The sequence below is a fragment of the Amborella trichopoda genome, chromosome 13 (genome assembly GCF_054954075.1).
Source record: "Amborella trichopoda isolate Santa Cruz 75 chromosome 13, AtrichopodaSantaCruz75HAP2 v2.0, whole genome shotgun sequence".
NCBI lineage: Eukaryota > Viridiplantae > Streptophyta > Magnoliopsida > Amborellales > Amborellaceae > Amborella > Amborella trichopoda.
Genome location: NC_142348.1, coordinates 7,046,329 through 7,061,259, shown reverse-complemented (window position 1 = coordinate 7,061,259; position 14,931 = coordinate 7,046,329). Strand labels below are relative to the sequence as shown.

Sequence of the window (14,931 nt, the reverse complement as noted above, 5' to 3'; positions counted from 1 at the left end):
TGGACATCAAGATCCATGGATAGGAAGAAAAACTGATTTCAAGTTTTGAAAATAGTGCATCTTGTAACGTATTTTTTAATCGTCAATTTCCAAGATTTTCAATTTTTCATAGATCTACTTGATCTACACGATTTTTTAAGCTTTAAATTTTATAATTAAAGATGAAAATACATTTTAGGAAAAATTATAAAAAATCCCCCATAATATACTTTTTATACAACTTACCCCCCAACTAACTTTCTCTCTCACTTTTTCTCTCACTTTTTTTTTTAGCTAACTTTCTCTCTCACTTTTTATTTTTCAAAAAACAAACTTTTTATGCAAAATCCCCTCAAGGTAAAAAGTTCATTTTTTAAGGTAACAATAGGTAAAGTAAGGGTAGTTTTGCCATTTTTTAATTTTTGGGATGGTTAAGTTTTTTTTAAAAAAAAAGTGAGAGAGAAAGTTAGCTGCGGTAAGTTGTACAAACAATATACCTTGGGTTTTTTTTTTTTTTTTGTAATTTCCCTACATTTTAAGACTATCACAATAAACTACATTTCTCGACACTATTTGAAGGTAGGCATTGTTTAGAGCCTCGGCCCTATACAAACGACACCTTTTATATTTTTGAGCTTATCATAAACCCCTATTATTATAAAATTTAGAGAAATTATTGCTAATATACCTAAATTTTAATAAAATCACAAAAAAAAACCCAACTTTTCAAAACCTCACCCACACTCTTTTTCCCATTTTTTGGTTTTTTTTGGATGAAAATACCTTTTACGGTAGTCTTTCTACTGTAATACACTTTGATCTTTACGGTAATTTAAGTATCGTTACAAATTGATATAGTGTTACGGTATATAAAATACCGTAAAATGAATATTGGTTATTTCGGTACTTCGAAGTATCGTAATAACTAATCTTATCTTTACATTATTCTTAATACCGTAATTGTTTGAATTATTACAGTAATTAAATTAAAACTGAAGCTAATATCAGGGTTACCACTCTAATTTTCTTTTGAAAATTTTACGTCACCTTTCTCATTGTTTCCTTTCCTCTCAACCATGTCTGATGCACCTTCAATCTTAAATCTTGATGACAAGAGATATACATGGTTTTTGCTTAAAATTTCTCCATATTTGGATGATAGTATTTCGTTGCACAAGGTTTTGTTCGGGTTTTCCTATTGCAAGGTTTATTTAGCAAGAAACCTGATTTTATTTGGATTAGTGAGATCTTTTGTAATTTGAACTTTTTTTTCTAAACTTTTGTAATTTGTAGATAATTATGAGGAGCATAAGGAGGAGAGAGGTAACTTTGATATTAGCTTCGGTTTGAAGTTTTTCAACATATTACAGTAATAAGAATACCGTAAGGACTTCACCACACATTACAGTAATTTAATTATCATAATAATTCAAACAATTATGATAAAAAAGAAGATTAGTTATTACGGTACTTGACGTACTTTAATATAACTTCATACTATTATGGTATTTTATATACCGTAATACTATCTCAATTTGTAACAATATTTAAATTACCGTAAAGATTAAAATGTGTTATGGTAGAAAGACTACCGTAAAAGATATTTTTGTAAAAAAAAAATTGAAATTGGAAAAAAAAAGTGTGGACGAGGTTTTGAAAAGTTGGAGTATTTTATGACTTTATTAAAATTTAGACATATTAAAGATAATTTTCTTAAAATTTATTTTATTTTATAAATTATAAATTTCTTCTCAATCGATTGGAGCTGATCCAGATCCAATCCATATACCCGATCCAAAGATCCCATACGGACATGTGGGTGAACGATAGGCCCAGTGATCTGAATTTTGAGACACTTGTATAATCCGACATGCGACACTTCGACCTTCCCAAGTTCCGGTTCCATTCCCGATCCATGGCTCCTCGAAGAACCCGCACCCGTGAGCACCGCTCGTATTCACCCACCGCCCATTATACGTCTGTTTGCTTGAACTCGACCCTGTGAAAATGCTCTAAAAGCCCTCTGATGTCAATGGCGTTTGAAAGTTTTCGTATATAATCTCTCTCTCTCTAAAAATGGCCTCTTCCTTTGGACAACTCTTAAGAACTGCAAAACCCTTCTCACGGTGCACACTCCCATTTTCTCTCACTTCTCTGGTGCTGCACCGTGGACCTGCCTTTAGTGCAGCTGCCCTTTCCGAAGAAGAGGAGAAGAAGGAGGAGAAGAGCGATGATAAGATATATATGCATGCACCAGTGTTCAGTGACTCGTCAGTGACCATGCCGGTCTCCTTCATGACTGGATCCATCATCGGGAAGAGGTTTTACAAGGAGGTTTTCACCAGAGAGGCAGATGATGGCAATGGATGGACGGTTCTGCTTGACTACAGAACCCTAAAGAGTCCATCTAAGAGACCCATCAAGCTCCCAACTCTCTCTCTAGCAAAGGCCATTGCTGCTGAATGGGAATACCAGGTTCGTCTCTCTCTCTTGAAAATTTTAATCTGGGTATGACTCTGGTTCAATGTATTAGTGGAGTAATTTTTGATGAAATGGGGTTTACTCTCTCACTCTCCCTCAAATTTAAATCTGGTTATGCCTTTTGTTCAATCTATATGTTGAGTACTACGCTAGTTGAAATGGGTTTTATACTCTCTATATCTCTCTCTCTCCCTCTCTCTCTTTCCAACTTGAATCTGGGGGTTGCCTCTAGTTCAATCTTTGTGTTGTGTATTACTCTAGATTAAGTAGGCTTCATTATCTATCTCTCTTCCCTTTAAATTTGTATTTGGTTGTGCTTCTGATTCAATCTGCGTGGAGTGACACGCCGTGTTAAATGGATTTTGCTAACATTTTTGTCCTATTTTTTGGGGTTCTTGGATTTTTTGGGGTTTTCTCTATTACTTGATTAGCAAACAGATGGAATAAGACCCTTTACGATGCCTCTCATGCGACTTGCTTGTACTGCATTGGAGAGGGTGCCTCTCACTCGGACTAAGGTTATTGAACAGTTGATGAAGAAGTTTAATCAAGATTTGATATTTTGTCGTGCACCCGGTGACAGTGACTTGACCAATGGAGTTCTTGGTATGGTTTTCTCTCCCAATTCTTGTAGCACATACGCTGTGAATTATCTTAGGGCATGCAGGTCCAGAAAGTTTGGTGCTATTGAATTTCACATGGGCACGTGGCTCTTATTATGCTTGATGTAGTTGATAGGTGGTATTTCTTTGTTTTGTTTTGGTCATAGGTTTGTATACAAGGTGCATTGATATTTGCTACAATACTTTAACATCATCTGAGTTGACAATTGTTGACATCTGATGGCTGGGTGATGTTGAAGTACTCCATTGAATAGATTTCTTTTTCTATTTTTTCTGATTTGTAGTTCTCATCGTAGTTCAGGTCAAATTATATGTTCTTATGCCTATTGATGTTTTTCATTAGTTTTCTTATTCAAAGCTTTTGTTCTTTTAATGTATTGATCAAAGAATAGTCATGGTGTTAGTCCTTTTGTTGTTGTAACATAGTTCATGTTACAAAATTTTCTCATTGATTACCCAAGAAGGTTTGATTAGGTTTTCAATGTTGTGTTGGAACATTTCTACTATCTGTATAGAAAGAGGAAAGGAGATCCTTTGTGTCAGAGGCTTAAAGTAGATGGTTGAGCTTAAAGAATTATAATCAGGTACAACTTCGGGCAATATGGTTCTCCCCAAGTTCTGTGGGGAAAGATGACTTTTTAATTTTATACAAAGTCATATAAGACCTTGGGAAAGACCAAAATACAGTTATGGGTACTGATGTTGCATGCATACCCATTTGCACAATGTAAGAGCATCCGTCAATTGTCGACCATTTACTAGGTTACCATCCATTATTATTAATTAGTGATAGTTTTTCAAGTAAGAACTGGTGGTGACTATGTTCATCCCGTAGTGAGGACTGAGGAGATCTACACGGAAGGCTATCAGTGGGATCTGTTGCCAGGTTCTGCTCAGGGGGCCACTATGCGGGCCGTCACTTCCTATGCGGGTAATAAATATAAAAATTTCCAAAAAAATATAAATCTTATAAAAGTAGAAAGAATAAGATGAATATCTATTCTACAATATTAAGCCAAATTTAATGGCGACACATGGCATTCAATTTGAATAGGACCCTCCCGAGAGAGAGAGAGAGGGAGAGAAAGAGGGAGAGAGAGAGAGAGAGGAACTGTCTGGAGTGAATTCAGGGTAGGGTGTTTTAGGAGATCTTACAGAGACGGGTTTAGCATAGTGGACTTCCTAGTCCAATTCTATGCCTATCTTTTTCTATACTTGATCTGATCCAAATATAATTTGAAAAAGAAACTCCTCAGTGAGAAGCATCTTATCTACATCACTTTTCCTATGTGCTTTCTAAATCATTTCCAAAAAGAAATTGTCCTTCCAAGAAAACTTCTTTGTCTTACCCCTGATTTTTTTTATAACTAACCTATTTTACCAATTATGGGTTCTTTATATGTCAATATTTATTGGACAAAGAATTCGATACCATAAGTTGAAATAATGAAGTTTTGGATATTGTATCTATATTGCTTTAACTAGGTGTGCAAAGCATGTGCATCCCGCTATTGTGATTTATGTGATGGTAAGCATTTTAACATATTATTCGTCTCTGGTGAGTATGTTGTTTGAGTCACTGATAGAGTAATAGAGACATTTTCTGTCTATTCTTTAATGTGATTGCCTTGTAATATAAAAAAGATCCAAACCATTCACCAAATTAAAAAAATGATAATTTGTCAATATGTCAATTCATCAAGCACTTAAGAAAGAAAGGACAATATGATAATAAGAAAACATATTAGAATGTAGCAACTATAGCATAGAGCAAAACACTAAGTACTTGGCAAATACATTCCCCAAAAAAAAAGTTTAAAAACAGACCCGATTGACATACAATAAGTAAAGATGGCTAGACTTAGTCCATAGTTATTAACTGCAGCCACATACCACATTATGTGGCTGTATCGGAGTGGAGTGGCCGTTGGCAGTTATTGTGCATGACAGGAATCCCTTCCAAAGTGAGCACAAAATCGACTTGAGAAGTTGACTTAAACATATGAATTTTACCCCCAAAAACATGAAATTAAAAAAAAAAAAATCAATTTTAATTTTTTTTGGGTGGTGGGGATTTTACCCCTGCTCATGGGCTACTGCTTATGTGCAGTTTTGAATTATGCGGCTGCAAAGGCTTGCCTTGTTGCGGCTACCCATGTGATGCGCCTTGTAGACAGGCATCGTGTATACGTGCAGCCAATTGCTGTGCTGCCTCGATGCAGCCCCCTAATGTCGTATGCAGCCACATTTGATAACTATGAGATGAAAATCGTTCTTTGTTCTTTTCACCAATCATAGGACATTATCTTCATATCAGTTTGGAATTTTGGATACAATTGATACTAACTAAGCATGCAACTCATAAATTAGGGAATTCTTTCATTCTAGTAGATAACATGAGTACATAATCATGTGTTCCTTCAGCTAGTGGCTTTAGCATCATATCTTATTTCTTACTCCCTGATGTATGCTTCTGCTCTCTAATGTATATCGTGACCACAGGAAGAATGTCGTTTAGGTGAACTCTTATTCTTTGTGAATCATTGCCAATGAGAGTCACAATTCATCCAGGTGTGTTCCAAGGATTTTGGATGATCTTGTGAACAGTCATCATGAGTGATCAACTATGATCATTCATATACTGGATGATAACATGAGCAGCATGAGATATTTCAGGATGACTGCCGATGAAGAATGTCATTTAGGCGAACTCTTATTCTTTGTGAATCATTGCCAATGAGAGTCACAATTCATCCATGTGCGTCCCAAAGATTTTGGATGATCTTGTGAAGTCATCATGAGTGATCAACTATGATCAGTCATATACTGGATGATAACATGAGCAGCATGAGATATTTCAGGATGACTGCAGATATATGAATTATGATCAATTTCCAGCATTCTGTGACATAATTCACTTGGTCACCCCAATAAGAAAACAACTTCACTTTCAATTTCGAGTTTGGAAGCATTCTCACTGTTTATGAGATTGGAAGTCTCGATATTATCTCGAGCATAATTATTCTAAGTGAGTAATTTTGTGGTGAAATGCTGTCTCTATGCCCAAAAAAACCGTATATTGATATTGAAATACTCAAACCATGAGCCTCATGCTCTTGTCAGTAGAATGCCCAACAAAGCTGACACATAAGGGACTTGTTATCTGTAACAGTCTTCTGTCATAATATGGATCTCTTTTTTTTTGGCTAAGCCATCTGGGGTTTTGTTGGGTCCTGCCGCTTTGTACTGTCAATCAAATGACTAATACAATGATTTAATATTACAAATCTGGAGTACAAGATGTACCCGAATCACTCAAAATTGATGCTTTTCCCCAAATGTGATACTGAAGTATGGGGGATGATGCAGGAGAAGCCTGCTTTCTTGAGTCCTTGCTTGATTGGATGGAAGTGCATGAGGGTCAATATTTCTTTGGTATTACTTTGTTGTGGGACGGAGTTGGGGTTGATGGTGTATCGTAGCCCCCAAGTAAATCTAATAGGATATTCTGGATGGTGGTAGTCCTGTCCCCAAATGCATGCCTATTTCCTGCCTTCCAAATTACCTGAATAAGTGTGCGTGCACTGTGATGCTTCCATTGATTGAGAATGGTTTTGTGCCAGTGTGAGTTCTTTACCCAATATCAGACTAGATTTTGGAGTTGGTTTCACAGTAGGTGTGACTCCGTCAAATCTCCAAATGATACCTTGCCTAATATCCTTGGTATATGGGCACTCAACAGAAAGATGATCACGGCTTTCCAAGTTTTCCACGGAGGATACCCCATTTTTTCATAATCTTTATTATGGGAAATTAGGATTAGTAGGAAACCGATATAAACCTTGACGGCCTAGGATGTGTGGCACCCTTCCCGAATAGCATCCAAGGTGTTTTTATGCGTGGCCTTGTCTTGGATGAGGTTGTTAGACTTCTTGATGTCATTGGTCCTTGATTTTCCTAATGTCCATGTGAGGGTGTTTCAATGCGAATTTTGTGATCCTTCCAAATAAGAACATCAGAAAAACAAAATGGGCGCAAAATTGTCCCCATTTTTGGTTTTTATGATTCTCTGGATTTATGTAAGTAGAAATATATTTTGAAAAGAAGATACAGCGTATCCCTTACCATTGTCTTTTCTTCCTTTGTATGTTTGTTGTCTCTCTCTTTGGATACTGGATATTCAAAGCCAAAATATTTGAAGTTCGCTCTATGTAGGTATCTGTAACTGCCTCTCCTTTCTTACTCTCTTTTTAAGAGACTTCAGGATGTTTTTTAATTTTTAATAACCACCAAAGGAGTGGGGTATGTGGCATCAACATCATTCCTTAAGAGCTTCATGCTTCTAAATGGCGAGGGGCATGGATGACTTCCATTCATTTGACTTCATATGTGGGAGTTTTGTAATTGGTTTAGGATTCTCCTGCCATATTTTGGAATATGCAAAGTACTTCCAAACCACAATATGGATTTCTTGCACTTAAACCGTGGTTATACCATTTCTGGTTTATGTGCATTGACATATTGCAATCTTTACTCCCATGTGGAGTATGTGGAGGATTTCCTTGGGTGAAAAATGATTAAGACTTTCTTTTATGCATGTTTATTGTGATTTTCGCTTCTCAACTGAGTGTTTGGTGCATTGATCTTTGGATGTAGAGCTGTTTTATGCATTGATATTGTGCTATATAGCCATTTTGTTCATCAATAGATTGTAATTCACAATTAAACACCTAGGCATTTCGGACATTTGAACCATACAACCATCCCATTATTTTGTGCTTAGGCATTTTGGGTACGGAATCCATATGTTTATCTTGCCATCAAGTTTTAAGGCATTTCAGGTACATAACCCATGTGTCTATTCCGTATTAAGTACCTGCCTTTGGATTGTAAGGGCTTTTCATCAATGTTACCATTTGAATACTTTGGTGCCTGGCTTATAAAAATCATTCATCTATAGTGCCATTAAGTTCTCTGATTGGTTCATGGGATCCATTCCCATTCTACTATTAAACAATTAGAAATGTTTTGCGATGCAAAACCCATGCCAACAATATCTTCATAAGGAAATGAATTCTGTCCATCCATCTAAAATAGTGGTTAGCAAATTTTTACTCTTAACTACATGTATCTTCACAACGTAGTCATATGCGCAAGTGTCTCATGGTCAGCACAGTATTTGTGTATGTATCCTCATGCCACGAGTCTAACATTCTGTCTTCCAAGTGGTCTATCTACATCAAGTTTACATTAACATGCATTTTGTATCCAATTGTTTCTTTCCCTTTTAAAAGTTGATCTGACTCCTTGGTTGTCTTTGCAACTTTCTGGTTTCTTGAATAGACTCAAGAGATATAGGGTGGTAGTGGAAGTAAAAGAATCATCAGAAACAAACTTATTTAGTGGAATAAAAGGTTGAGAAGAATGTTTTATTTTTGGTGGAAATTTTGAGATTGTATATATAAATAATAAGCTCTTGCAAGGTTGGGGATGGCATCCCACAAGTTCAGTGCTCTTTAAAAAGAAAAAAAAGTATAGTTAGAGTTACAAGGGGATCTTTTGATGAAGCCCACCTACAAAACATGGGGTTCAACATCTAAAATAATCGTGGGTGTGGGCAGCTAGAGACCAAGAATAAAAAACTTGCAGTGGATACGTCTGCAGAAATCGATCACAGAGAGGGAGTTGCTAGGTGGAGTAGGGGCGGGGGGACAATGAGGCAGAAGAAATGTAGAGATAGTGGAAGTAGGGGATAGCGAGTAGAGAGAAACAGCCAGGTAGTGGTTATCGTAGCTAGACAGTAGTAGAGAGACGAACGAGGCGTGGGGTATTGTCAGATATTAGAGAGACGTAATAAAGATAGAAGATGGAGAAGAGGGACAGAAGCAGTTGAAAAGATGAAGTTAGGAAGATAAGTACTTAGAGAGAGAGTGGAGAGAAGAATACATGGAAATTACAGTTAGTTTACCTAAAAGAAAAATAAAGAGAGAAATGAACCAAATAGAAAGCAGAAGAAAGCAAGGGGCTTCTTGAAGCTAGGGCACCACCCTCAGCAGCCCCTTACCTAGCCAGAGTGTCTGCTGCCGTATTGGCTTCCCACCAAAAATGACGGAGGGCGACTCGATGCCTATAAAAATGAAATATGTGGCCAAAGATGGATCTTTAATGATACTGAGTATTCCTACAAGCCCAACCAATAATATTTTTAGAATCACCCTCCCCTATGAGGTAATGGCCTCAGTTCTGATCAAACCTCTTTGAACCTTCTAGCATGCATTAGCCTTAGCCCAAGTGGATTCACCTAGGCCAAGGTAACGATGGAAGGAGGAAATGACATTTTCTTCGGTTTGGAATCTCTGGAGATATCTCTGTGGCCACGAAGCCCCTAGTTACCCAAAGAGCCACCGTGCATAATTAGTTTGATGGTTACCATGATCTAGATCCACAAGCAGCCTTGGGTGCTTTTGGGGGGGGTTCGTGTTTGATGACGTACATCCAATTTGCGACAAAGTCTGCCCTAGAGTAGATTTTGAGGTCTTTGTGGGTTGTCGCCAAAAAAAGGTGAGAATTCTGGCATAATCCACCATGGCATCTCATTGAGTTATTTCATGAAGACTTGCCATTCATTGGTAAAGAAGAAGGGAGCACATGCACACATGGAGAGAGCAGTACAATGGAAATTCAGTTCGTATAGGCATTTTGCATGCAGCTATTTCTATAGCTGCTCTTACTACAAATAGGGCATGACCTTATTCTTCTAATTGGATGGGAAATATAGAAAAAAAATTTCATGGTTGTAGAAAAGGTATTTTTTTTCTAATCCCTTTCATTGGTTCTGTTGTACCGTAGAAGATACTATTCGTAAAATGAAAGAAAGAGAACAATGGAACATTCCAAGTTTTGGTGCAACTATTACTACATTTGGCACAAGTATTTCTTCTTTACTTGGATACAAGGATATAAGTGCATATAGAATAAAGACAGAAGTTCTCTTCTTTGCTCTAAAAATTCTACAATTGCATTCACCGAGATAATCCATTGGACCGCTGAAACCAAGGCCCTTCAGAGGAGCGAGCCTAATTTAGGATAAGGAGAGGAGAAATAGGCTAAAAAGAGCTGTTTCATAGAGATGGGACCGACCCATTGCCAACTGAAGTCTCTCAGCATTCATTCCATAAAGATAGGACTGCGTCTGGATGATTCTTGATCCAAATTGGGCGACTGCGATCCGGATCGGTGAATTTTCAAACATTGGTTAAAAGTTCCCATCTTTGTTTCTCTTTCATTTAAGTCACTAGGACCTATATATCGTATTTCCAATGTGTATGGATAGTTTTTCTATTTTGCTAATTTATTTAATATAAAAGAGATTTGAGAGTATGTGAGATCTAATTGGACTCTCACGTCAATCTCTCTTCTCCCTCTTTTCTTTTCTTTTCATCTCTCTCTCTCTCCCCCCCTCCCCCCCCCCCCCTCCCCCCTCCCCCTTCCCTCCTTTTAAGAAAAAACAGAAGTTGTCGGTGTACATCTATACTGTTCTCTCCATGATCATTTCGCCTTTCAGTTTAGAAAAAACATAAGTTGTCGGTGTACATCTATACTGTTCTCTCCATGATCATTTCGCCTTTCAGTTTGCAATATGTGCTCTTCTGATCAATGACATGTTGTGGAACCTTGATGTTTATAGTAAAACCATTAAGCTTTAGGAGTTTTAGGGCCTGGTGATGAAGGATAACATTCATTATTCCATGTTAATGATACGATGTGGTATGTATGTAGCTATAATGTGATAGTTTCAACAATATATTCGAGTTTGTCTAAATATTCAAATTTTGAAATGTTTCGAGATTCAAAAGGTGTTATATTGTGTATAACTCTTATATATCGTTAAAATTTACCTGAAGCTAGCGTATTGATTTTTCAAAATGTGCAATTTGTAGTTTTCTCTTTTCATTAACATCCTCCTCTTCTCTCTCTCTTTCTCTCTGATGAATCTTGCTTGACTTGAAATACTTTTCATTCAAAATGGTTAATTATCAAAAGAATGTTATATGCTGGTATGTTTGAGGAACCAGCCTCTGGCTAAGTACCAATTACTCTACGCTAATAACACCTTTTGTTCTATTGGTAGTATAACTCACAGAAAACAAAGAAGTGCGTAGAATTTCTTAGTCTTTTTAACGTTTCATGGCGTTTCTTTTTTCAATTCACAGAACGTCAAGTAGAAGCTATCGATCCATTGTTTGATTGGATAGAGAGTGAGTTTGGTTTCCGGCCTGTGGTTTATACAAGCCTATTTGGTGGGAAGCAGGAGGATGGTCTGGCGAGCGCAGTTGAGAGACTCTTAAAGAAAACAAGCAACTGTGAGTTGGCCTCAATCGACGCGATGGCTGCAGCTGCTCATTCTTTGATGATATCTATTGGAATTTTTTGTGGGAAGCTTGAAATCGAGGAGGCCATCAAGCTGATCCGACTCGAAGAGGACCTGCAGGTTACTGTTCCTCTTGTTTTTCTAATGGCTACTTGAAAGCACAAGTTGTTTCCTTTTTTTTCCTTTCCCGTTTGTTTGGATGAGTATTATTTTATTTCCTTTTGGTTGATTTTGGATTGTGACTCGTATGAATAGGTTGATAGGTGGGGCCTCGTGGAGGGTGGTCATGATGTTGACATGGCTGAACTTCGGGTGCAGATTGCATCTGCTGCTGTGTTTTTAGGACTGTCACGGTAATGTTGTGCCTTTTTTACTTTTTTAAACATTATCTATTGGGACGGCATTTCATATGAGCATACTTTCCCTAGTCTCAAGCCAAAAGAAGATTGGCCATATCTTGAAATTTACAATGGAATAATAAAAATTGTTTTGCTTCATGAGTAGTAAACAATTCTTTTGGAGATCTCACTGTGTGTTTGTGCTGGCTATGAAGAACATGATTATGGAGGGCGTGGTCCTTGGGCAGCACTCCAATTTCTAGTAGTGCTTCGAATATTCAAGATTTTTCCATTAACCAAAGCTGCTCTATCTTTAGAAGATGACTATGAATGGCTTTGATTTTGGTCTTTTTTTTTTAAGCTATGAACCAAAAGATAGGGAGACATTTGTCCTCTTCAACTAAATTTGCCCTTATTTGACCTTCAAAACTGTAGCTTGCTTACTCTGTGAAAGTTGCCATGTGTTACTACTCCCCTGTTTGGCTCCTTGGAAAAGCACTTCTTGAAAATTTCAAACAGAGAGATGATTGAGGGTTTGTGGAAGAGAGAGGGCATGGGTTTGTAGGAGAGAGATGCTTGGGGTGAAGAAGAATCAATTTCAGAGAAAAAATTTCCACCTATTTAGTTTGCAACATCTTTTCTAAAAAATGAGGTAAAAATTATTGGAGCTGTTGAATTGGATTTTTTTTTTTACCCCAGATGAGCATCCATCATGGGAAATTGTTGAAGGTATATCATCTCCAAGAAAGGTTATGTTGGAAATTAATTTTCTATGACCCATACTGACCACAAGTCATCTAAGACGAGATGAATCATAAAGATTCTCTCCAGTATTATACTGATACATGCTCACATAATTGTGTTCAGAAAAATCCCTAGTTACTTCTGCATTATTTGCTTTGGCTCATGATTTATTTGCAGCAATTACTTTTAACTTCGAAGGGGAAAATATTTTCCGTTCTTTCATCCTACAATTTAATCCCCTTCCGACCTTTGGCGAAGAGAAACCAAGTTTTTCATGCCTCCTTGGTCCTATTAACCTTTAGCCTCAAACCAGAAAGTGGGTGGCGATATGCAAAATCTTTGTTTTCCTTGTTGAGAGAAAATAAAAGGTGAAAAGACCTATACCTTGGATACTGTAGTGCCCACTACAGGCTCACGGAAAGTTTCCGTACCTGCTCCAAGCTTTAAAAATGGGAAGTTTCTGTCACTTTTCTAACTAATGCCCCCCATCGTCTCCGCCCGAGAAAAGCTCTCGCTTTTCACACATACACAGGTGTCGCACAGTGGAATCCAGTTTCCCTCATCATGGGAGTGAGCTCTTCAATAGTATGCTAGTGTCTTTATATCTTTCGTCTTCAAAGGACACTGATATGTTACCTAGTATCATCAGGTATTCTAGAGAGAAAAATCTTGTTTTAGAGCTTGAAAATCTTTGTATTATTTGTGCAGTACTTTTTTTATTCATTAGAAGAGAAGTTTGCCTCTCCATGTGTATAGGCAATTCTCGAACCATGTAAGTCTGTGTTTTGTTTTTAGAAGTTTTTGCGATATTTTTCTCTCTTTATTTTTGTTCAAACCTGGGTTTTTATCCTTGAGGGGTTTGAGCTACTCACGTACCTTTGACACAACAGATTTGAAAGAGATTCAAACCCTTTCTACTGACAATGGATCGGTTTAGGGAGAAGAAGGTAGCATGAAAGGATTGGGATGCAACTGTAATCCCATTTCTATTTCGACCAATGAAGGCGTTGGACCATGATGATCATCAAAACGCCATGGTGGCGGTCATCACCACCCAGTCAATGGATGAGACGGTGATGCATGGAGAGCGGGACGTGCAATTGAACTAATGGTATCTTTCGTGGGACCCATTCTCCATACATCACCCTCCAATCTATTTGATGGGACTTAAGATGACCATGTTGTGATGCAAAACTTGTGGACCATACTATGCTCTCACTTCTTTATATATGTACCAAAGTCCCCGCATGAGCATCATGCCAAATAGCTTGCTTGCAATATATCCATGCATCTGCGCATTAAAGTTTATTTTAGTTATGGACCCGGTTTTATGCGGCCAAGCCCACATATGTAGAAATGCGGACTTGGCAGTAAATATATATTATAAATATAATCTCATCCTAATTTTTATAGAGTATATAAAAATAATGCCTGGTATAGGATATTTCTCATATAAATAATGCCTGGTATTTTTCGTAGTTTAAAAGTAGCTTGCTTCTTGGGCTGAAATTGGGCTCTTTTCCCATTTCTACTAAATCTTGAGGCTATTGCTAACGGATTTATGTTTTTTTTTTGGGGGTTTCAGTTGATTCTGATATGGCTTCACATTGCATGGAGAGATATATTCAGGGTTTTGGCTTCGCATTGCATGGAGAGAGAGATCATTTATCCCCGTAATATCTTTATTCCAATTTGAGCTCATTTTTATTATTTTTCTCCGGTAGAGAGAGAAGACTTTAGTTTGATATGAATTCTCTATTTTTCTTTTTGCAAATTTCTCAGCTTTTTTCAGCCACAGAAATGGGCTATTTGGGTGATTTCGTCAAAATAAATCCTGACTATCCAAATTAATTAATAGTGAGAAGGGTTGCCGCCTCACTTATTTTGATTGGGCTGCGGTCTTATAAACAAATTTTCCCTAGAGGAAATGTACAATTAAGTAGGGGTGAGGCACAAGTCACAATCACATTGATTGTGATATAGGAAGTGGGATGGGTGGGTGTGAATTGTTGACTCGCATAGACTCTAAAATAAATATTTTCCAAGTATGTGACAGTTTTCATTGAGTGATTGTAAGGTGCTGTTGGCATACGGATAAGCGGCTATAGAGGTAAGCTGCACCTTCAGATTTTATTAACCCCTTTCACATCATTAAATTTTTTAACAGATTTTAATGACGATCGTACGAGACCCTTTCACATTCACGGGGTTGCCATTAAATTTTAGAACAGATTTTAAAGAAGTTGATCTCACTGATAACTTTTTTTAAAATATATGTGAAATTTAATGATGATTTTTTTTTTAAGATCATACAACATGTAGAAGCTCGTTACTTATATTTTGATGTAAAATTTTTAAGATTATTTAAAAATTTATTTTTTTATCTAATTATAAA

General features: G+C 37.0%; 1 protein-coding gene across 6 annotated transcripts; it reads left to right on the top strand.

The window, feature by feature from the left end:
• The first annotated feature begins 2,015 nt into the window (after positions 1 to 2,015).
• LOC18423917 (ATP12 protein-like protein) lies at positions 2,016 to 14,422 on the top strand. Of its 6 annotated transcripts, none has more exons than XM_020676533.2 (5): positions 2,016 to 2,454; positions 2,892 to 3,066; positions 11,297 to 11,574; positions 11,710 to 11,807; positions 14,122 to 14,422. In XM_020676533.2, the coding sequence occupies exons 1-5, from the start codon at positions 2,056 to 2,058 to the stop codon at positions 14,123 to 14,125; spliced, it is 954 nt and encodes a 317-aa protein (XP_020532192.1). In that variant the 5' UTR covers positions 2,016 to 2,055; the 3' UTR covers positions 14,126 to 14,422. The 6 variants fall into 6 exon arrangements, with proteins under 6 accessions (XP_020532192.1, XP_088710893.1, XP_088710892.1 ...); XM_088854767.1 differs by lacking the exon at positions 14,122 to 14,422 and adding an exon at positions 13,427 to 13,816 and having other exon boundaries at positions 2,899 to 3,066; XM_088854766.1 differs by lacking the exon at positions 14,122 to 14,422 and adding an exon at positions 13,474 to 13,816.
• Positions 14,423 to 14,931: the final 509 nt, after the last annotated feature.

Excerpts from the sequence above, each read along its gene's own strand:
- LOC18423917 (XM_020676521.2), top strand. The coding sequence starts at position 2,056 with ATGGCCTCTTCCTTTGGACAACTCTTAAGAACTGCAAAACCCTTCTCA. Across the intron at positions 3,067-11,296 it reads CTTGACCAATGGAGTTCTTG|AACGTCAAGTAGAAGCTATC; the intron begins GTATGGTTTTCT and ends TTCAATTCACAG. Across the intron at positions 11,808-13,426 it reads GTGTTTTTAGGACTGTCACG|ATTTGAAAGAGATTCAAACC; the intron begins GTAATGTTGTGC and ends TTGACACAACAG.